Source organism: Martes martes, assembly GCF_963455335.1.
Source record: "Martes martes genome assembly, chromosome: 8".
NCBI lineage: Eukaryota > Metazoa > Chordata > Mammalia > Carnivora > Mustelidae > Martes > Martes martes.
The window spans coordinates 52,356,745-52,379,269 of NC_137895.1; the positions used below are offsets into that span (position 1 = coordinate 52,356,745).

The 22,525-nt window shown below is 39.4% G+C and overlaps 1 protein-coding gene and 1 pseudogene across 5 annotated transcripts; both read right to left on the bottom strand.

The window, feature by feature from the left end:
- Nucleotides 1–20: 20 nt before the first annotated feature.
- On the bottom strand, nt 21–13,695 carry M6PR (mannose-6-phosphate receptor, cation dependent). 4 transcript variants are annotated; one of them, XM_080812315.1, is made up of 9 exons: nt 13,609–13,695; nt 9,071–9,237; nt 8,294–8,989; nt 4,521–4,724; nt 3,257–3,423; nt 1,983–2,092; nt 1,569–1,699; nt 909–1,035; nt 21–453 (listed from the first exon to the last, which is right to left on the bottom strand). In XM_080812315.1, exons 3-9 carry the CDS (start codon nt 8,518–8,520, stop codon nt 331–333), a joined length of 1,089 nt encoding a protein of 362 aa, XP_080668441.1. In that variant the 5' UTR covers nt 8,521–8,989; nt 9,071–9,237; nt 13,609–13,695; the 3' UTR covers nt 21–330. The 4 variants fall into 4 exon arrangements, with proteins under 4 accessions (XP_080668441.1, XP_080668444.1, XP_080668443.1 ...); XM_080812318.1 differs by having other exon boundaries at nt 8,665–8,989; nt 13,609–13,679; XM_080812317.1 differs by lacking the exons at nt 9,071–9,237; nt 13,609–13,695 and having other exon boundaries at nt 8,344–8,462.
- Nucleotides 13,696–21,257: 7,562 nt separating this feature from the next.
- On the bottom strand, nt 21,258–21,592 carry LOC308347051 (small ubiquitin-related modifier 2-like; annotated as a pseudogene). Its single transcript has 2 exons — nt 21,452–21,592; nt 21,258–21,382 (listed from the first exon to the last, which is right to left on the bottom strand). The product of its transcript is annotated as a small ubiquitin-related modifier 2-like (transcript).
- Nucleotides 21,593–22,525: the final 933 nt, after the last annotated feature.

Here is a 22,525-nt window from a genome sequence, read left to right on the forward strand (position 1 = left end):
GACTCAGGACTCGAGCCTGCCACACTTTTTTGTTCATTGTAACTATCTTGTACCTTCTGATACCAAGAGATAGTGTGATAGCCTCTTCTGCACAGGCCCTATTATTTTATCTCTGTCCTATAACTGTACCTCTCTAGAAAAAAAACAAAATAGAGAGCAAAGGGAAGGCATTTCTACTAGTGAGAAGAGAATGCAAATCAAAAGCAAACTGGAAAGCAAGATCAATGTTAAGGATGGGATGAGAGACTGGAGTGGAGACTGCTTAAGAAATCTGGCTGAGTATGCTTTGGTTTGGGGGACTGAAGAAGCAGCTGGGCATTTAAAGTGCAATCACATTGGTAATAAATGATCATCCCTTTCTTCTGACTCCTCGCCCAGCTGATCATCCCCCACACCACGATACGCAGCAGGCACATTGCGGGGTTTAGAACGGCACACAAAGTCACAACCATCCTGTAGAGAGAAGCAAAGGAAGGAAATGATAATTTGGAATAACCAACTTTGAGGGAGAGGCAAAATATACCTATGGCCTAAGAATATGGCAAGAACTAGGTTTCTTCAAGGATAATGAGAAAATCCAGAACCTCTAAGGGCCAGCCTGAATTGAATTTAGGGCTAATGCGAGAAAAATTCTAATTAGGTCTTACTTTCTCCCCATCCAGGTCCCTTAATAGCTTTATCAGATTCCTCAATTTAAGCAACAGTGTTGCTCCTCCAGCCAAGCCTTTCTCAAGGCCAGACACTAAGATACTATGCTACTTTTTACTTTGTACTAGGGCCTGGAATTCCTTTGTGTTTAGCCCGAAGTCCTACGTCCCTGGAAATCCCTCTGTCTGGGTAAACCAGGGTGGTTGGTCACTCAGCCTTGGCGGCAGCCTACAGACTCAGCCACCAGTCCTGTTACTTACTGCTACCAGGTTGCCAAGATCTTGCCAGAAGGCTAAGTGGGGAAACTGCTCCATTCCCTTGGCTCCCACCACCAGTCGCTGGTATAGGAACCCCCCGATGATATAGACCGCAACCAGTGATGCAAACCTATTGAGGAAGAAAGACATCGCTACTTAAAAACCAAGGAATAGTAAAACTGATAAGAAAGGTAATCTTTATATTCATTAGTGGTTTCCCAGTCTGTAATCTATAAAAATGGGGGGAAAAACGCCCCTAAAATGGGAAGGGTGCCTTCTTTAGAAAACCAGTTAGAGCACATCTAAAAGCAAAGGCTCAGACAAAAATAAGACCTAATGTGTGACTCTGACTTATAGCCAAGAATAAGTACTATTAGCTAGGTATAGAGTTCCACTTCTGTGAAAGTTCTTATAATCTAATAATAAAACTGTCCAGTTTTCCTGTAATGGGACTTAAAGCATTTCCAAATGCAAATATTAGGGGTGAAACATTATATCTAACTTTTTAAAACTTGCATAATCAGAGTTTAAAAGTTCCCCCCTCCAATTATAATATAGTGTGTACGCACACACAGACAATTTGTGTCTAAGTATCACTAAGTAATTGAGTTTAAGGGGGAAAAAAAAGGGAAGGTTTGGATTGATAAAGGAAAAAGCACTCACGTGACTAGTAAGATAGAACCCACACTGAGGTGAGAGATCTCTGGGGAACAGGCCAGGCTGCTATCCATCTCAAAGAGGTAGAAACAATCTTGAACTTTGCCTCGCTCCTCAAACACAAGGTTAAAATTGTCCTGATGATGAAAGGACAGAACAGAACACAACAATGTGGTTAACTGTTTCGACGCTTACTTAGAAAAAGAAAAAACCCACAAACTAAAAAATATTTGCTTTCTCTCCTGATTCAGTAACTTATTTTCCATGTATGATTGAACACAGGTGTCTGTGACACAAGGAAAAACTGAACTAGTTTTCTCTTGTCTGTCCCGATGTATCTTTTTCCCTGTGGAAATTCTTTCCCCCTCAGGTCAGTGCTCTCATCTGCTCTCTAGGCTCATGTGCCCCGGGATGCCTCACCGCTAGTGTGTGTCGATTGCAGGAGATCATCACCACTGCACGACGCTGCTCCATGCCACAGTGACTGTCATATTCATCACCCCCTTTATAGGTCAGCATGATCCAATTACCTGAGAAGGGACAACGGAAATGTTGCTTTGGGGCAGGAAGGCAGGCCTGGGTATGATGGCAGAAAGGAATGGAGGAGTTCAATGAAATTGGTTTTGATTAAAATAACCAGTATCAATATGAGCTCTGTAAACCAGAAATACCAGGTTAAAACCTGCTTCTTTATAACAGCTTTGTGTTCCCTTAAGACAACGAAGAATCAGATATTCATGTAAGAATAGTCTTAATTTTCCATATCAAAGGCAGGCAACTAATAGTGCAAAAACAACTAGGACCCATGCTTTCACACTGATTGACATTTTCTGAACACCTGCTCACATCAAAAGAAGAGGTTCCATAAAAATCTTAGGTGGCAGGGGAAAACCTAAGATTTAAAATTAGCCACAGATAAATGCAAGGTGTATGATTTTTAAGATCGGGAGCCATTTCTTCTTTAGTATTTATGGCACTCAAATTTCTTTTGCAAAATATCCTTCGATTTATCAATCACGTGAGGTGAATAAGGTAAAGATTCTGCTTCTAATCTTGCACATATGAAGAAACACAAGATGAAATGATTTTTCAAAGTCACAGGCAAGTAAACATGAGCTGGGTCAAAAATCCAGTCTTCCAACCCCTACTTACCCCCAAATTCTTGATGTTATTTTTCATTATATTATTGATACGAACAAATATCTGCACTGGAAAATACAGTTATCTGCTTAAGGGAGGGAATTAGACCACAGGTGCTCACATAGTTCTTTCCAGCAATATGATTTTATGACTTGAGAAACCTAATCACCCACAGCACAAGTTGGCTGGGGAAGTTTTGGTAGAGAGGTTTGCAAAAAAGCTTAATCTGAAAATGTAACCGGCAAAACTGGACTAATTCAATGAGAAATGGTTTTTGTTGGTGTTTTCAAGCCTGGTATGAAAAACACATTAAGCTACAGAATCCCAGCTAGATTCTTTATGCATGAGCTTTTCATTAACTTTAAAACAAACATAAGGGTCCTGACCCATGACTCCAGAGGAGCTGTGGAACTAGGTATCTTGTGGTTTATAGTCTCAGGTGAGCTGAAGCATATGTACCATATAATACTCTAGAAAGAATGCAAAAGGCTGACACATACAGGATCATCAGAGGGATTGACCTGGGATCCATTAACCAACAGGGAGAGTCTTACTTCCATTGAAGACGTGAGTCTCGTTGAGTCTCCCTACCACTCTTTCCTTCCCATTACTTTTGTTGATCTGCACCAGGCCTGCCCCAGAGGTGCGGTTGCCAGCTTCCCGGCAGACCCTGAACATATAGATGTATGTGTCCGGACCCTGGCCCACAGTGCTCTCAAAGCTGTAAGGAGAAGTGAGGAGAAAGAAGGAAGAGAAGTTACTGGCTATCAGCTTTAGGACAAGCAGCCTCTCTTCCTTTAAGCTGCCTACCCCTATCCCCCCACCTCCTGCCAAGTGTGATCAATTTATATATCTGATGTCACAACTAAATGTACTAGTTAATAATATTTGTTGATCATGAAATATCCATGTAGTACTGAATAGTTCATTTGCTGAATGAAGACAATCCTAATTGTTGAAGATGACTGTTTAAAACACAACATCCAAGACAGCTGGATATTTTAGAATACCTGTTCTAGACTATGCTGAAGTGTCAGTTGCTATTTCCCTGTGAATAGGATCTATGTTCATGGGAAGTATCCCATGGCTCCTTGTTCCTTGAAGATCATCTTCAGATTTACATACCCAAAGATTCCTGACACTTCTGATGTGTATAGGCCTCAATGTTTATCTGATACTTTTAAAGTCCTATTACATGGAAGCACCAAATAATGCTTTTTAATTCCTACAAGCTGGTCTCCTGGATCCAGTCTTAAAAACAGTGACTCTTCTGCATAAGAGAATTGCACACTGCTACTAAAAACTGGGCTCAGAATTTGCTCTACAGCATTTAAAAACAAAAACAAACAAACCAAAAAAAACAACCAAAACCAAACAGGGGTGCCTGGGTGGCTCAGTAGGTTAGCATCCAACTCTCAATCTCAATCAGCTTAGGTCTTGATTTCAGAGTTGTGGATTTGAGCCCTGCACTGGGCTCCACGCTGGGCATGGAGCCTACTTTAAAAAAAAGTAAGATATCATGGCCAAATAAGACCAGTATTACTAAAGTTCAGACTAGAACCGTCTCCAAGAGTTGGTTATCATACACGTTTTCCCTCCATATAGAGTAGTAATACTAAAAGTCAGTAAGTGGAGGAAAAAAAAAGGTATTCTAAGATTTTGTTTTAAAAGTATTTCTATACCCAGTGTGGGACTCGAACTTACAACCCCAAGATCACGAGTCATATGCTCCACCAACTGTGCCCGCCAGGCCCCCGAGAAGAAAAGATTCTTTAACAAAGTTATTTTTTCAAGCCCTTTAAAGCTATTCTCAGTTACCTTTTGTTATACAGTGGTTGCAGCCTCTTCAGGAGAGCCAACTCTTTCTCGGACTCTCGCCCTTTTTCTCCTACCAGGTCGCAGGTTTTTTCTTCTGTCTGCCAGGATTCTCTTACTGCCACAGCTAGGAGCAGTGGCAGGAGCAGTCCAGTCCTCCAGCAGCTGTAGAAGAGGAACATCCTTTTGGGAGAGGAGATGTGGGTGCTGAGGAAGCGGGGAAGATTGGGGTGGAGGAAGAGAGAGAGAAAGCACATGAATGTACAATTTTTACTGTTTTATCTTCCATCCATCACTTATTCTACATTAGTCAGTTTTCCTTATTAACACGAAGTTGGGTTTTATTTTTTTTGAGTCTATTTCGAGCTCTTAGCTTTCACCCATTATTTTTTTTCCCTGTCCTCTAATACTCAGGATTCTTAATCTTTAGGTTTCTTTTTCTTTTTAAAGATTTATTTACTTATTTTGAGAGAGAGAGTATGAGCATCTTTACTGTTTCATGAAAAGTTAGATTGCAGTGTCTCACACTTAAAGTTTAATACTATTCATAAAAATGGCTTCAACCTGCGGTCCTCCCTAAGGTAACACTCAAATTATAACTTAACACTTGATAAAGTCTGGTTGAAAGTTATTGAGAGAGATGTAAAATAGGGAAAGGGACTCCAGTACTTTGGCTCCCAACTTCTCCTGTCAATAGTCAGAAGCATCAACAGTCTGTTCATATTCATCATAAGAAAGATGATTAGAGATAAATAAAGCCATAGCACCTAAAAGCTGACATTTACCTAATTTAATGGCTCATCTCTGAAAACACAATCATTTGAATTATAGGAAGAAGAAAATTCACTAGGTTGAAGTGAGTGAAGACGTCTTTCAAAATCTACCTCAGGCTCTACATGTCTCAAATCTCAAGAGTTTCTAAACTTCCAGTAAGCAGTTGTCTTTGTACACTCCGAACTGGTGACAATTCTCAGGAATCACTAAGTCACTTTCCAATTCCCCTGCTCCTTGTACTGCTCTAGGAATGGAAACACATGGTTCCATTTCCTAAACTCATTTTTTTTTTCTCTAATCCATCTTCACCCAGGACATACTCATTTATCCTTGCAAAAGACTTCACTCTGATGTCCATTAGTTAATGATCCTCCAGGCCACTGCTACTTGTTAATTTCATAACAGTGTCACTGTTATCATACAAATATTTAATTCTTCCAAACTTTTCTTACTTGTAGTAACATGCTTCCAGACTACAAGCCTGGACTTTGGCTAATTAACTCTTTAGAGTCCTCTAATTCTTTTTCAGGTTAGTTCATCCACTCCAGTACATTTCTAGAATAAAAAACTAGGCAGAGTTTAATGGGTATTAGTAAATTTAAAGACAGGAAAATGGAAGCTCTGAGCCCTGACTAAATTTTCTCTACTCCCCTAAACAAACTTACATTTGACCTTCTGTTTTCCACACTCCATTAGGGCAACAAATGCTTGGAAGTTGTCTCCCTGACTTTGTGTATTTGTTTTCTCTTAAGATTTTATTTACTTATTTGAGATAAGAGAGAGAGCAGAAGCATGGGGAGGGGCAGAGGGAGAAGCAGACTCCACTTTGAGCAGGGAGCCTGACATGGGGCCTGATCCCAGGATGCTGGGATCACGGCCTGAGCCAAAGGCAGACACTTAACTGACAGAGCCACCCAGATGTCCCGACAACTTTGTGTATTTCCAAAACCAACTCACTACAGTAGTATTAGTAAAGTGTTTCCATAGAATAATTATCACCAGTCATAACGTCCAAGGCCCCCATAAAACAGATTTAGAGCACTAATATGAAACTTTAATAGTCTTGCCTTTTACTCTTAAAAGCATTTAACATGCATTAACTAATTAATCCTTACAAAAACTCTATGCAGTAAATACAATTACTATCCTTATTTTACAGATGAAAGAACTGAGACATAGCCAATGCAGTGACCCAGAAAGTCTGGCTCCAGAGCTCATGGTCTACACTTAACCACTACATGTGTATTCCCTTTCACATTAATTTTTTGGGGTTCAGAGTAGGCAGCCAAAGCCTTGCTTTCTTTTTGACAAAGCAGGGGGAAGTGATTCCTCACATAGTTCGCTGAATAGGAGGTAGAATAAAGAACTCAAACCTCAAACTCCTACCTTCCCTAAATTAACTCATTGCTCAACACATTACATGACCAGCATTGTTCCTTAAAAAAAAAAAATTAAGAGATTCCTTTTATTATATTGATTTAACATGCCATATTCCTTATATTCTCTCAGGATCTAATTTAAAATTTCAACGTTCTGGACTTTCAAGCTTTTTTTTTTTTTTTTCCAGGACCAGTTTTCCAGAGGGGATGCTCATACAGAAGGCTGTGTTCTATGGCCTCAAAGATAGTTCCTTATTTGTTAACAGTTTATGATTTCTTTTCCCAAATTAGAACAAAATTGGGATAGGATAAAGGGTTAAACACCCTGCAGTCTCCATTAGTGGAGCTGAACTCTCTTTCATTTGCTTATTCGCTCAAGAAGTTAGGTTGAGAATCAGCTTACACTCTTCTCTCTTTTCTGCCTAACGTTTGTCTGTTCTGAGCTACTCCTTTGATTCAGTGGCAAATGCTCTAAGTGCTTTATCTAGATTGTTTGTAATCTTCACAGCCAAGAAAAGTCGGTATAATTTCTCTCATTTTACAGATGAAGAAACTTATGCTTACAAAGGCTAAAATTATTTGCCCCAGGTTATACAAGTATTAAACATGTACGAAGTTGGTGGGGCAACTTGGATGATTCATGGCATAAAGCTATTTTCTGATAAATATAGGGGTGCAAAAATTTATTAGCAAGCGTATGAAATCCAAGGACTGTGTAGTTCCCTTTTAACGTGCTACACTTAGATCCTCAAGGTGCAACAGTCTGTCTAGATACTTTGGAAATAAAGGGCCGAACTTAAAGATTTTGAAAATCCCCTTCAATTTTCTTGCTCTAGGACAAATCTATTTTGGTAATGCTAAACAATTCTCTTCAATGGAATGACCACTGACTAAGCCAGGAATTGGGAAGCAGTTCAAATCACTGGGCATCTGTACCACTCTTTCCCACCCGTCAAGACTAGCCATGAGCATTTTCCATTTTTCAGTGGAATTTCTACTTTCTGCTGTCCGGCTCATTCCTGAGGTAACGACCCTCATCTCCTGTCTCCAGCAGTCTACCCTTTCAGAAGAGCAGCCCTAACTAGCTAAACGGCCCAACGCTGAGAAGCCCTAGACAAGCGGCTCTAGGTCCCATGGGCGGAAGCTCCCCAGAAAGAGAAAGCATGAGATAAGCCCTCTAGTAGCTATCCCATACCATACACGCATCCTCTTCAAACTTCTCCCAGGGTTCTAGAAATTCTTATTCCGTCTAGTCTCCTGATTTCCCAACTGCCTAGGGCCGTATCCTCTCCAAATGATGCCACTTTACCTTCCTCCACAATGCAGGCCAAAAATTCCCTCTACAGGTACCTCCAGCGACTCCATACCCAGGGTCCTTCCTTTGCCTTCCAATACACGTCGAATCCTTCTCCGGTCTTGGTAGGTCCTTTCTCCCTCACTCCCTTCGGGACTCTCTAACTCCCCGCCCTCACGCCTCCGCTTCCATTCTGCCCTAGGGCTCCTTAGCTGGAATTTTGGCTAGAACCCCGGCCAAGGGAGACTTAGCGATCCCAGCCCCTGTTCCGGGCACCGAGGTGTGAGCGCTCTCCAGCTCCCCTCCTCCTCCACGCCCCTCATACTCACGTGTCACGGGCACAGGGAGTAGCCAAGGCGCAGAATCCCTGGCTGAATACCTGTCTGGGGCTGGGAGACAGGGCCAGCGAGGGGCCAGCCACGAACCCCGGACCCAGAACTCGTGTCAAAGGCCAGCGTTCCCCAAAGCGCCTCGCTGTGCTCCACTCCGGGAACCGGAAACAGGAAGCACCAGGCGTCTTCTGGGCAACTGCTCCTCCCACTAGACCCCGCGGCATGTGACTACAGAACCATTTCGCCCCTTTCCCCTTCCCGGTCTCCCGGCCGATCCCAGACTCTGATTGGTCAGGGTCCTGGTCCTGTAGCTCCGCCCTTGTCCTATCAACTCCAACCACTTTCGATATTTTCAAGTTGCGTTCCACCTTTTGGGGGGGTCGCGTTTCTACCAATGGGGTCCCAGAGTCCCGCCCCTGAGCTTCTCTGCCGGCGGAGTCGCTCGCGGAGTCACGCGCGGTCACGCGGGGTCACGCGCGGTCACGCGCCGGCCAGCTCCCTGAAGAGGGTACGCGAGGGCGGGCGGCGGAAGCGGAAATTTGGAAACGGGGCCGTGGGCCAGGCCTCAGTGGGAGCTGTAGTTCTCGCCCCGGGTCTCTTCCTCTCGGTGTTTCCCCAGCCGGTTTGCCGCCGGCGAGAGGCGCTGTTTCGCCGTCGGCCGGCGCCGAGTCGCGTTGTCTTCAGGGTCGGCACCTAGAGGAGAGTGGACAGCGATTGGATCGCGGCTTTCTTAACGACACCTTTGTTCTGTATTTCCTTTCTATACTTAAGTACCTTGGGGTCTGTTGTTACCGGTACTGTTTCCGTTAATCTTGTCATCCCGGTCATTCTGCGTAAAACATGGCAACCAGTTCTGTTCACCGGAGGTTTCGCGGCATTTTGCGTGCTGAGCCCTCCGTAACCAATTCTGTTCAGCCCATCCTATCCGCATTTCTGGTGTCCTGGGGAAAGAACAATCCTCTTTTAGTCTCCGTGCCTTTGCCAAGATCCTCCGCGGTTTCCCTCAGGTCCGTCTGAATTCGTCGCTTGCTGAAGTCCTGCACGTTCCTAGAACTCGGTTCAAATACTTTTGCTCCCGTGACTTTCTGGATTTTAACGCTTTTCGGAACGAAGAACTCCTTCCTCTAAGTGCCCGCTTGTTGCCTCTACTTGGTTTTAACCGGATTCCGTACTGCTTTGACTCCTGCGTTGCTTTCGTGTGTGTCCCCCTCTCTTCGCGGGTAGGGACTGGGTTTTGATTCGTCCTTCTCCTCACCAGGGCTAGTACAATGTTTTGAATCCAGTAATAATAGAAGCTAATACATGCATGGTTCTGTGGTGCCGGCACTGTTCTAAGTGCTTTAAATGAGAATTGATTGATTTAATCTTAACCTTAAGCTTTGAATTTTAAAGCTGATGGAGGCTAAGGAACTTACTCTGGGTCCCACGTCTATTAAGTTAACGTTGTCAGTCTACAGGTTCCGTAATTTAGGCGTAAATTAGTTATATGTGCATGTAGTCTTCAGAGTCGAAGCTCTCACGCAATACTTTATGCTCACTGTTTAGGATTCTGCATTTGTTTATTGATTGGTAGATTCAGTTCAGCCAAGGTGGTTATCATGTCTGGGTTGGGTTTGAATGTGTTCTCAAGAAAAAAATAAGAAAATTAAAAAGCGAGTCTCTTTCTAATAATAAGTAATTTGTAATCAGAAAATACAGAGAAGGATAAAACAAAAATCCAAAAACCCGCAAAGAGGTTGTGTATTTCTCTCAGGAATATGTTATCCATTTCCTTTTTAAAAACATTTAATGTAATCAAATTTTCTCTATATCGCTAACTTTACAAATAAACTTTTAATTTAATTTTTATTTTTTAAAAAGATTTCTTTATTGATTTGACAGAGATCACAAGTAGGCAGAGAGGCAGGCAGAGAGAGAGGGGGAGGCAGGCTCCCTGCTGAGCAGAGAGCCCCATGCGGGGCTGGATCCCAGGACCCTGGGATCATGACCTGAGCCCAAGGCAGAGGCTTTAACTCACTGAGCCACCTAGGCGCCCCACAAATAAACTTTTTAATGGTTGCATAATATTTAGGTGCATGGATTACTGCTTAAGCAATTCCATTAGAGTTAGGTATTTAAGGCATTACTACTGAATTGTTTTTTTTTTTTTTTTCAATTCATTCAACAAATATTTACTGAGCAGTTACACTGTTATAGATTTTGGGTGATGAATCGGAGAGAATAAAAGACAAAAATCCCTTTTACAATGAGCTTTCATTCTAGAATTGATGTTCTTTTGTTGGTGAATTCAAATTTTAACTTCAGAAATCTTGCCTCTGGTCATTGCCTAGAGTCGTGTTGGGCTTGAGGGAAGGTAGATTGTATGTTGGAAATGGTGAAAGGTCCAGCAACACAGTTGAGTAGGAAGAATAATTTGTCTTATGTAGTAGGAGTGAGAAGGAGGGAGAGACCTCCCTTTCCATCCCTTAAAAATAACCTGGGTTACTTCCCTGCTTCTCAGCCTTTAGTGCCGGTTATGGAAACTATCTATGCCAGGGACAAAACTGAAATTAGCAGGGTTTTTTGCCTTTCTGCTCTGTGTCTATCTAGCCTTATCATTAACAAGAACACCCTCCACACTCTACCCACACCCACACCCCCTCCCACATACAATTGCTCACTTTGTTTAGAAAGGAGTTCTGTGACTTTTGTTCTAAAATCATATGTTGAGGATGCCTCCTGTTTAGTATAAGCAGAGGAGGGGAAGGTGCTGGAAAGATCTAGTGCTTCCCACTTCATACATGGAGGATATATTCCAAGATCCCTGAAACTAGAAACAGTACTGAATCCTATATATACTATATTTTTTTCTTATACATAACCTGTGATAAGGCTTGATGTGTAAGTGAGGCATAGTAAGAGATTAACAACAACAATAATAAAATAGAACAATTATAACAATATGTGAATGTGGTGTCTGTCAAAATATCTAACTGTGGGGTGCCTGGGGGGCTCACTGGGTTAAGTCTCTGCCTTTGGCTGAGGTCATGATCTCAGGGTCCTGGGATCCAGCCTTGCATCGGGCTGTCTGCTCTGCAGGGAGCCTGCTTCCCCCCTTCTCTCTGCCTGCCTCTCTGCCTACTTGTGATCTCTCTGTCAAATTAAAAAAAAAAAAAATCTAACTGCACTGTACTCATCCTTCTTGTGATGGTGAGAGATGATATGCCCACATGATGAAAGGAAGTGAGGTGAATGACATACAATTGTGATTTAAGGTTAGGTTGCTGTTGACAGATAAGTCAGGAGGAGGATCATCTGCTCCCAGGATGTGGTTGACCTTGAATAACTGAAACCATAGAAAGCGAAACTGTGTGTAGGGGATACTACTGTATCCTGAATCCTTCCATCAATTCGTTGCTTTGATAATTTTCCTCGTCTACTTTTTTGTTAACTCTGAGCTGGGAGGTTGGGAATGGCTTTTTAAACCTCTCAACAGCTTCCTTCCGTGTGAGTTTTGCGTTGCAGGTTTTGCTCTGGTTTTACTATCAAATCCTACCTGCTCACAATTTCTGATCTACTCAGGGATATTTTGAAATTTGTTGGTAGTTTCTTAATCCTGCTATGCATGTATTCAGTTTGCTATCTTGAATTGGATTTCAGTTTGAATTTTTATTGATGCAAAACATTTAACATATTTCAAGGACTAAATATATTTTTTGGTTTTGGTAATTTTCAACTTTAATATAATTTAACATTTTTAGAATAGATGCAAGAATAGTAAAAAGAACTCTTGTATTCACTTCACCTGGATTTACCAGTTGTTTACAAGTTGCCCCATTTGCTTTATTAGTCTCTCTCATCCCTGTAAAAACATACACACACACACACACACACACACCCCACACCACACAACACACACACACTCACGCAGTGGTTTATTTTGAACAATTTGAAAGTTGTCCATTACTGTTAAGGACATTAGTGTGTATTTCCCAAGAATAAAGACATTCTCTTAACTTATTACAGTGTAATCATCACAATTAGAAATATAACATTGGTAGAATATTATTACCTAATCCATGGTCCATATTCAGATTTCATCAGTCATCCCAGTAAATATGCTTTGTAATTATTTCCCATTCCCCAACCACAGAGCCCAAGCAGGAGTCACACATTGCAGTTAGTTGCCATTTTTCTTTGTTTGTCACTGAAATTTTGAAAAGTACAGGTCACTTAATTTGTAAAATATCTCTCATTTTGGGTTCTCCTCATGATTATATTTAGGTATACATTTTCTTTTTCTTTTTTTTTTAAATGTTTTTTTAAAAGATTTTATTTATTTATTTGACAGAGAGATCACAGGTAGGCAGAGACCAGGCAGAGAGAGAGAGGGGGAAGCAGGCTCCCCGCCACCCAGATGCCCCTCTTTTTTTTTTTTTAAGATTTTATTTATTTAGGGGTGCCTGGGTGGTTCAGTGGGTTAAGCCTCTGCCTTCGGCTCAGGTCATGATCTCAGCGTCCTGGGATCGAGCCCCGCATTGGGCTCTTGGCTCAGTGGGGAGCCTGCTTCCTTTTCTCCCTCTGCCTGCCCCTCTACCTACTTGTGTTCTCTGTCAAATAAATAAATACAATCTTTATTTTTTTATATTTAAAAAAAATTTTTATTTATTTATTTGACAGAGAGAAAGAGAGATCACAAGTAGGCAGAGAGGCAGGCAGAGAGAGAGGGGGAAGCAGGCTTCCTGCTGGCTAGAGAGCTGGCTGCGGGGCTGGATCCCAGGACCCTGAGACCATGACCTGAGCCGAAGGCAGAGGCTTAAACCACTGAGCCATCCAGGCACCCCTAGGTATGTGCTTTTTGATAGGACTAAGAGAGAAGTGATGTGTCCTCTTATTAGTCAAGATCCAATTAGAAGACATACCAGACCAGTGATTTTAAGGAAAAAATTAATATAGACTTGTTTTCTAGTAAAAAATAATTAGTAAGGGGGGCTCAACAAGGACTCTAGGTTATACAGAAGTTACACAGAAATAACAACTGGAGCGCCTCTTTGGCTCAGTGGGTTGAGCCTCTGCCTTCGGCTCAGGTCATGATCTCAGGGTCCTGGGATCGAGCCCCGGATCGAGCCCCGCATCAAACCCTGCATTGAGCCCCGCATCGGGCTCTCTGCTCGGTGGGGAGCCTGCTTACCCCTCTCTCTTTGCCTACTTCTCTGCCTACTTGTGATATCTCTCTCTCTCTGTCAAATAAATAGATAAAATCTTAAAAAAAAATAGCAACTACAAAATGCAGCTACTACCTCTGGGCTGGAAAAGAGTTAGCAAGGAAGTACCTTAGAAACTTGAAGAAATGCTCATTTCCCCAACCACGAGGTAGAGATTCAGGCCTGTGAAGAGATGGTGTAGTTCCTGCCACAGGAACATGCAGCCTACTGATGAGATAACAGATAAATTGCTGGAGGGTGTGGGTTGATGTTGACTGCCAGTGGGAGCCTCCTTTTGTCATTTTCACATGTCCCCATCACGTCTGGAGCAAATTCTTTACTTTTGGGTATACAGATATTCCGTGTTTATCTTGTATTTTAATTACCCTAGAATCAGTCATTTTTCCACAGGAGGCTGGTTCCTCTTAGTGGGGGGTAGTGTTGAGAAACCAAGATCTGATTACAAGGTATGTTTGTTGCTACTTTTGGGTCACTGCTTTAGTGCCTCTAGGCAGAGTTAGGAAATCTATATATATTTCTAAAAGTGAGAAAACAGGCTCCCATTACACAGTATATTTGTACGTTTGTTCACAGACAAGAAAATACAGGAAGTAGCTTTATAACTGATAAACCATACCATTGTGTAAAGCAAGCCTACTGGAGTTCAATATTTGTTTGAAGTTTCATTTTTTTGTTGTTGGTGAGGTACAATAATGAAATACACAACTGTTAAGTGTATAATTCAGTGAATCTTAACAGTGCATCATAACTGTAACCACCTTGTAATCAAGATTTAGTAGATTTTCATCACCCAAAAATATTTCCTCATGTTCCTTTTTAGTCCTGTCTAGGATTTTCATTACAGTGTTGCATAGATATGATAAAATTAAACACCCTGGCTTTGCTCCTGGGATAAACCGCACTTTGTCATGATGAATCGTCTCTTGTATTTTTCTGAATTTCATTTGCTGATATTTTTTCAAAGATTTTGAAGTCTGTATTCATGAGTGTTAATGAGTCTAGTTTTGTTTTTGAAGATTTTATTTATATATTTGTCAAGGAGAGAGAGAGGGAGAGCACGAGAGAGCATAAGCAGGGGAGCTGCAGGTAGAGGGAGAAGCAGGCTCTCCGCTGAGCAGAGAGCCCAGTGCAGGAATCCATCCCAGGACTCTGGGATCGTGACCTGATCCAAAGGCAGAGGCTTAACCGAGGGAGCCACCCAGGTATCCATAATCTTTTTTTCTTATAATTCTTTGTCAGTTTTGGTATCAGAATCATGATAGCTGCCTAAAATAAGTTGGAGTGTATACTTTCATTTTCTATTTTCTGAAGGAATTGTGTTATTTATTCTTTGAAGCTTGATAGAACATGCTATTGAAGTCATCTGAGAATGAAGCTTTTTTAATGGGAAGGTTTGTATTAAGAAATTCAGTTTCTTTAGTAGAGCCATTCAGAAATTTCTGTTTCTTGTTGTGTTAGTTGGTAAATTGTGTTTTTCTTTCTTTCTTTTTTTTTTTTTTAGGAATTATCTATACATTTCATTTATTTGAACTCTTTACAAATACAAAAAATTAAAAATCAAATACATTTTTATTTGCTAATATTAATTATCATTATGAAACATTATCCTGGGGCGCCTGGGTGGCTCAGTGGGTTAAAGCCTCTGCCTTCAGCTCAGGCATGGTCCCAGGGTCCTGGGATCAAGCCCCGCATTGGGCTCTCTGCTCAGCAGGGAGCCTGCTTCCTCCTCTCTCTCTCTCTGCCTGCCTCTCTGCATACTTGTGATCTCTGTCAAATTAAAAAAAAAACAAAAAAACATTATCCTATAAAATCTGTTATCTGTTTATATTCTCTACAGACTTTTTAAAAAAAATTCAGTTAATTAACAGATAATGTATTATTCGTTTCAGAGATAGAGGTCAGTGATTCATCAGTATTATATAACACCTGGTGGTTTTCAAGGAATTTTTCCATTTTATCTAAATTGTTAAATTTTTTGGCATACAGATATAATATTCCCTTATTACTCTTTTAGTGTCTTTAAAATCTGTAGTAATATACTCGCTTCATTTTTGATATTCATAGTTTGTCTTTTTTGTTTCTTGGTAAATTTTGTTAGAAGTTTATCAGTTAATAATCTTACCAAATAACCCAATTTTTATTTGTTTATTGTTAATTTTTAAAATTTATATTATATGTATTGTATAACATATAAATGTGTATATTATATAATAGTAAAATTTTGTTCATTTTTCTGTTGGTTGTGGTTAGTTTTTTAAATATTATTCATTTAGAATTTAAAATTCCAGACTTTTCTTCTGCTTGCTTTGGTTTTAATTTGTTCTTCTTTTTTATCTTCTTAAAGTAGAAACAGATTATTTATTTAAGGTATTTCTTCTCGGGGCACCTGGGTGGCTCAGTGGGTTAAAGCCTCTGCTTTCGGCTCAGGTCATGGTCCCAGGGTCCTGGGATCGAGCCCCGCATCGGGCTCTCTGCTCAGCCGGGAGCCTGCTTCCCTCTCTCTCTCTGCCTGCCTCTCTGCCTACTTGTGATCTGTCTGTCAAATAAATAAATAAGAAATAAAATCTTTTAAAAAAATGTAGTTATTTCTCTTAAAAAGTTTACTGAAAATAACATGTAATGGGTTTATTATACTTACTATATTTTATAGCATATAATTATATACTGTTATATATCATATAACTACATTATATATAGTTACATATAGTTACATATTATTTAACTATATTATTATTCTTATTTTTAAATGAATTAATGCATAGTTTAAACTTTTCCCTCTTTTTATATCTAACAAATTTCATTAACTATAACTCACAATTTTTTTAAAAAACTTGTGATCTCTGTCTGTCAAATAAATAAAATATTAAAAAAATAAAGTATTTCTTCTTTTTTAGTCACTTAAAACTCTAACATTCTAGGTTACTATTTTAGCCTTGGTCTACAAATTTTTGTAATTATTTAGTTTTTTAAATAATTTCTAATTTTGTTTTTTATCTCTTCTTTAACCTATGGATTATTTAGAATGTGTATGTGTGTGTGTTTTAGGTATACAAAAAGTCGTGTTAATTATTCAAACAGAACTTAATTTTTGAGTGTACATGTAATGATATGATATATGCATACATTTCAGAATGATTACTACAGTAAGTTTAGTCAGCATCCATCACCCCAGTTACCAGTTTTTTTTCTTGTAGTGAGAACTTCTGAGATCTACTCTCTTAGCAGCTTTCAAATATATAATACAGTATTGTTAACTATAGTCACCATGCTATACGTTACATCCCCATGACTTACTCATCTTGTAATTGGAAGTCTGTACCTTTTAACTAACTTTACCCTCCTCTCACCCCCTACAGCTGGCAACCACCAATCTCTTCTCTCTGTCTAAGAGTTCAGTTTCAGGGCTTGTTTTTGTTTTTGTTTTTTAGATCCTACATATAAATGAGATCATACAGTATTTGTTTTTCCCTGTCTGACTTATTTCACTTAACAGTACCCTCAAGGTCCATCCATGTAGTCAGAAATGATAGGATTTTCTTCTTTTTTTTAATGGCTAAATAATCCATTATGTATATACACCACATTTTCTTTATTCATTCAGCTATCAGCTGATACTTAGTTTGTTTCCATGTGTTGGCTATTGTGAGTAATGCTGCAGTGAATGTGAGAGTGCAGATGTATTTTGATATAAAGGATACAAATGGTAGTGATTTTGTTTTTTCCAACTGCATACCCAAAAGTGGAATTATTGGATCATATGGTAGTTCTACTTTTTAAGGTGCCTTCACACTGTTTCCCATAATGGCTACACCAATATCATTCCCACCAATAGTGCCCACGGTTGCCTTTTCCTCACATCCTTTCCAATACTCTAATAAACACTTGTTATTTTTTGTGGGGTTTTTTTTTTTTTTGCTATTTTTAAAAAAGATTTTATTTATTTGAAAGAGAGAGAGGCAGAGGGAGAGGGACAAGCAGATTCCCCACTGAGCAGGGGAGCTTGATCCCAGGACTCTGACCTTGATCCTAGGATTCTGAGATCATGACTTGAACTAAAGTACCCAGGTGCCCCTGGCTATTTTTAGAAGTAGTCATAATAACTGTTATGAGGTAATGCCTCATTGTATTTTGATTTTTATTTCTCTGATGATTATAAGTGTGTTTCAAAATTTTTAAGTATTTAGGAACTTTCTAGATTTTTTCTTGTTTTTGAGTCTACTCTGTCTGTAGAACACATCTTTAAGATTATAACATATTGAAATTCATTAAAGCTTGTATTATTATCCAGTATTGTAATTTACTTGGTAAACATTCCATTTACACTTGAAAGGCATGCATATTCTGTAGTTGTTTGGTATCATTTTGTTGGATATACTTCAACTAAGTTAAGATGGTTATAGTATTGTTTAAAAATTTTAAATTTTTACTGATTTTTTTTGTCTAATTGTTTTATCAGTTATTGAGAAAGGGGTGTTTAAATTTTCAACTATAATTATGGATTTGCTTATTTATTTTTTAATTCAGTGAGGTTCATATTATTCAGTGAGGTTCATATATTATTAGGTTCATACTCACTTGCAGTTATGTATACTTGATGCTGTGATTCATGTAACTATGAAATGTACCTGTTTATACTTGTCAATTTTGTTGTATATTAATAGAACGACTTGTGGTAGGCTAAAAAATGTCCCCCATTCCCACTTTCAAAGATGTCTATGTCTAATACCTGGAACCTGTGATTACATTTCCTTACATGGCAGAAGAAACTCTGTTGTAGATACAATTAAATTAAGAATCTTGCATTGGAGTTTATATTGTATTATCCAGGTAGATCTAGTATAATCACAGTGAAGCAGTAGAGTAAAAGTTAGAAAAAGGAGATATGATGATGGAAACGGGCATTGCGGTGATGCACTTTGAAATGGAGGAAGGGGCTGCAAGCTGAGCAATTCAGGCAGCCTATAGAAGCAGGAAAAATTGGGGTGCATGGGTGGGTCAGTTGGTTAAGACTCTGACTCTTGGTTTTGGCTCAGGTCATGATCTCAGGGTTGTGAGATCAAGCCCCACATGAAGCTCTGTGTTCAGCACAGAGTCTGCTTGAGATTGTCTCTTTCCCTCTCCCTTTGCCCCTCCCCCACTCATGTTGTCTCCCACTCCCCCCCCCAAGTAAATACATAAATAAATACCCCCCCTTTTGAAAGATGCAGGACAAATAAAGGAAATGAATTCTTCTCTAATCCTTCCAGAGGAAAGCAGTCTTCCAACATCTTCATTTTAAATTTTTGACACCCAGAACTGTGAAAGAATAAAGGTACATCGTTTTAAGCCACTGTGTGGTATTTGTTACAGCAACATTAAGAAACTAGTATACCACTTCAGGTTCCTTTTGTTTACTGTTTGCAGGTATCTTTTGCTATACTTTCTATCAACCTCTTTGTGTTATCATGTCTACAGTGCATGTGTTATATACAGCATATTATCGGCTTTTTGCTTTTTTCCCCTAGTGTTTCCGTCTCTGCTATTTATTTGATATATTTAGTGCATTTATGATGAATTCAGTTATGGCTATGGTTGGCTCTAGGTCTGTCATTTTGCTATTTGTTTACAGTTTGTCTTGTGTGTTTTATTTTCCTTTGTTTCTTCTTTCTTTTAAGGAAGTTAAGAAAAACACAATCTTTTATATGTTCCTATGTATTTGTCATTTCTGTTCTTCTTCAGTCTTACAAGTCTACATTTTCATCTTGTGACATTTCTTTTTAGTATGAAGAGCTGCTTTTAGCATTTCTTATAGTGCTAGACTGCTAATGACAATGCTATGTTTTCTTTAAATAAAAGTGTTTTTTTTTCTTCCTCTTTATTTTTGGTGGATGTGTTTGCTGGATATAGAATTCTGGCTGGCAGTATCATTTACCACACACCCCAGATTTATTGAGATATAATTGACATGTAACATTGTATAAATTTAAGGTATACAGTGTGATGATTTGATATATGTATATATTGTGAAATGATTACCATATAAGTTACTATGTTCAACACCTCATGTGATTCTCTTTCTTTCTTTCTTTCTTTTTTTGCGGTAAGAACATTTAACATTTACTCTCAGCAAATTTCAAGTATACAATATAGCATTGTTACCTGTAATCACATTACATCCCCAGAACTTATTCATCTTATAACTGGAAGTTTATACCTTTTGACCTAAATCTCCTCATTTGTCCCACCCCTCAGCCCTTGGCAACCTTCATTCTCTCTATTAATATGAGTTTGGTTTTTTTATTATTTTATTTTATTTTATTTTAAGATTTTGTTTATTTATTTGACAGACAGAGATCACAAGTAGGCAGAGAGGCAGGCAGAGAGAGAGAGAGGAGGAAGCAGGCTCCCTGCTAAGCTGAGAGCCCAATGCGGGGCTCGATCCCAGGACCCCGGGACCATGACCTGAGCCAAAGGCAGAGACTCAACCCACTGAGCCACCCAGGTGCCCCATTCTTCTCCTCTTTTTCTGGGGCTTCACTTATAAGCACTTGATATTGTCCTGCAGATCATTGAGGCTCTACTTATTTATTTTTTCTGTTATTTATATTGGATAATTTCTAGCAATCTATCTTCATATTCCATTGACCTTTTCTTCTGTCCTCTCCAGTTTGCTGATAGTCTCATTCAGTTGGGTTTTTTTATTTTTAATTAATTTTTAATTTTGGGGGGCTTTTAATTTTAGTTTTTAAAAAAAATTATGGATCATAATCTTTTTTTCATTTTTAAAAAAAGATTTTATTTATTATTTATTTGACAAACAGATAATCACAAGTGGACAGAGAGGCAGGCAGAGAGAGAGGAAGGGAAGCAGGCTCCCTGCTGAGCAGAGAGTCCGATGTGGGCCTCGATCCCAGGGTCCTGAGATCATGACCCGAGCCAAAGGCAGAGGCTTTAACCCACTGAGCCACCCTGGTGCACCCCCCCCTTTTTTTTTCATTTTTTAAAAAGAGTTTTATTCATTTATTTGACAGAGCGAGAGAGGGGAACACAAGTAGGGGGAGTGGGAGAGGGAGAAGCAGGCTTTCTACTGAGCAGGGAGTCCGGTGCAGGGCTCAATGCGGGGCTCAATGTGGGGCTGGATCCCAGGACCCTGGCCAAAGGCAGACGCCCAACCAACTGAGCCACCTAGGGACCCCTTTTTTTCATTTTATTTTTTATTATTTTTTGTTTTTTGTTTTTCCTTTTTTCCATTTTAAACAAGAAGTTTAAACAACAAAATGCTTGACTTGAAGGGAAAACTATCTAGGATTCATTTCTTTTAATTTATCCCTACTTAACGACAGAGTGCCCTACATGTAACAGCTACATACAAAAAGTTATAAAATTGTCCTTAGTTTTATAATGATAAATGAAGAACATTAAAATTCTCCAGTCGAACAAGGTGTGCAAAGATTTTCATGTTTTTCTTTTTTTGTTAAACTGTGAGAGTAAAATAACTTACTGGAATATAAAGATAAGAGCTGACTGAACATGCGACTAATGGAGAGAGTGGGTATTTTCACAGAAGCAGTGTTTTCCTCCATCCCATCTCCATTTGATGTTGATCAAAACATACCACTGCCCATTTACTTAAAAAAATGCAATATGCTTATGTGCATACACAGTTCCTTTATGTACAGTAAAGGAATAGGGAAGGGGAAAATGGAAGAATAGAGAAAACTACTGTAGTAGTCAGGATGTGGTGGAACCCAATTGTGGCTTTCTAATTGAGAATGTCTTTATGGTCTAGAGGAATGGAATTCTGGAGTAAAGTAGCAGGTTCCCTTTTTAGTAGACACTCCTGTTTGCTGCTGGAACACATCAATTGTATCTTCAGCCTCCATTTCCAACTGTGCAGGTGTGTCTGTTTCATTGATTGGCTGCCTATCAAATCAGAATCTGATCTGCCTCATTGACAAACCCTGTCATTCACAATAGGTTTTCATTAGTTCATCAAGTGGTGTATGCTTCTTAATCTTAAACTGCACTACAGAACCATCCTGCCCTACCACCTTCAAACTATTCGATTGTTGTTCTCAGTCTTGACTCCTTCTTTGGGCTTTTTGTCGGCCATGGCAAGCGTGAGTCTCTTCACGAAAGAGGTACCAGGTCAGCACCAAACGAGCACACAAGCAGCACCAGCCATATTCCGTTCTGATTAAGAATTTTATTTGGTTCTTTCTGTTTCCCTGCTGTGGTTCTTCATCTTCTTATTCATTATGACCATATTTTCCTCTTGTCTTTGAACATATTTATACAGCTATTAAAGTCCTTGTTTGCTGATTCCAACATCTATGTCATCTTAAGTCTCTTTTTAGTTATTTACTTTTCCCTGAGTGGTGGCCCACATTTTCTTATTTTTCTGCATTGTGATACTTTTCTGCATTGTGTATGCTGGACATCAAATACATTATAGGGAGTATGCATTATGTTGTCTTTTTTAAATAAAAAAATTTTTTTAAAAGATTTTATTTATTTATTTGACAGACAGAGTTCACAAGTAGGCAGAGTGGCAGGCAGAGAGAGAGGAAGGGAAGCAGGCTCCCTGCCAAGCAGAGAGCCCAATGCGGGGCTCCATCCCAGGACCTTGAGATCATGACCTGAGCTGAAGGCAGAGGCTTTAACCCACTGAGCCACCCAGGCTCCCCTTAAATAAAATTTTTATTTGGGAATAATGTCAGATTTTTAGAAGAGTTTCAAAGATAGTACATAGCATTTTTTCATACCTTTTACCCCATTACTTCTAATGTTAACATATTAAACAATCATTTAATTATTGAATCAAAACTAAGAATTAATAACTGCCCTACTATTATTAACTAACTGCAGGTTTTCTTTGAACTTCACCAGTTTTTCACTGATATTTGTTTTCTGTTCCAGGATCTAATCCAGGATACTGCCTTGCATTTATATTTCCTTAATCCTCTGGTCTGTTGTAGTTCCTCAGTATTTCCTTATTTTTCATAACCTTGATATAGTTAAAGAGTAGTAGTCAGATATTTAGTAG

What these genes read in the sequence shown, in the direction of transcription:
- M6PR (XM_080812315.1), bottom strand. Translation starts at nt 8,520, where the DNA reads ATGCCGCGGGGTCTAGTGGGAGGAGCAGTTGCCCAGAAGACGCCTGGT. An exon ending in CAACCACTGTATAACAAAAG is followed by an intron (nt 3,424 to 4,520) that starts GTAACTGAGAAT and finishes TTCTCCTTACAG; the next exon opens with CTTTGAGAGCACTGTGGGCC. An exon ending in GACTCACGTCTTCAATGGAA is followed by an intron (nt 2,093 to 3,256) that starts GTAAGACTCTCC and finishes GTCCCTTCTCAG; the next exon opens with GTAATTGGATCATGCTGACC.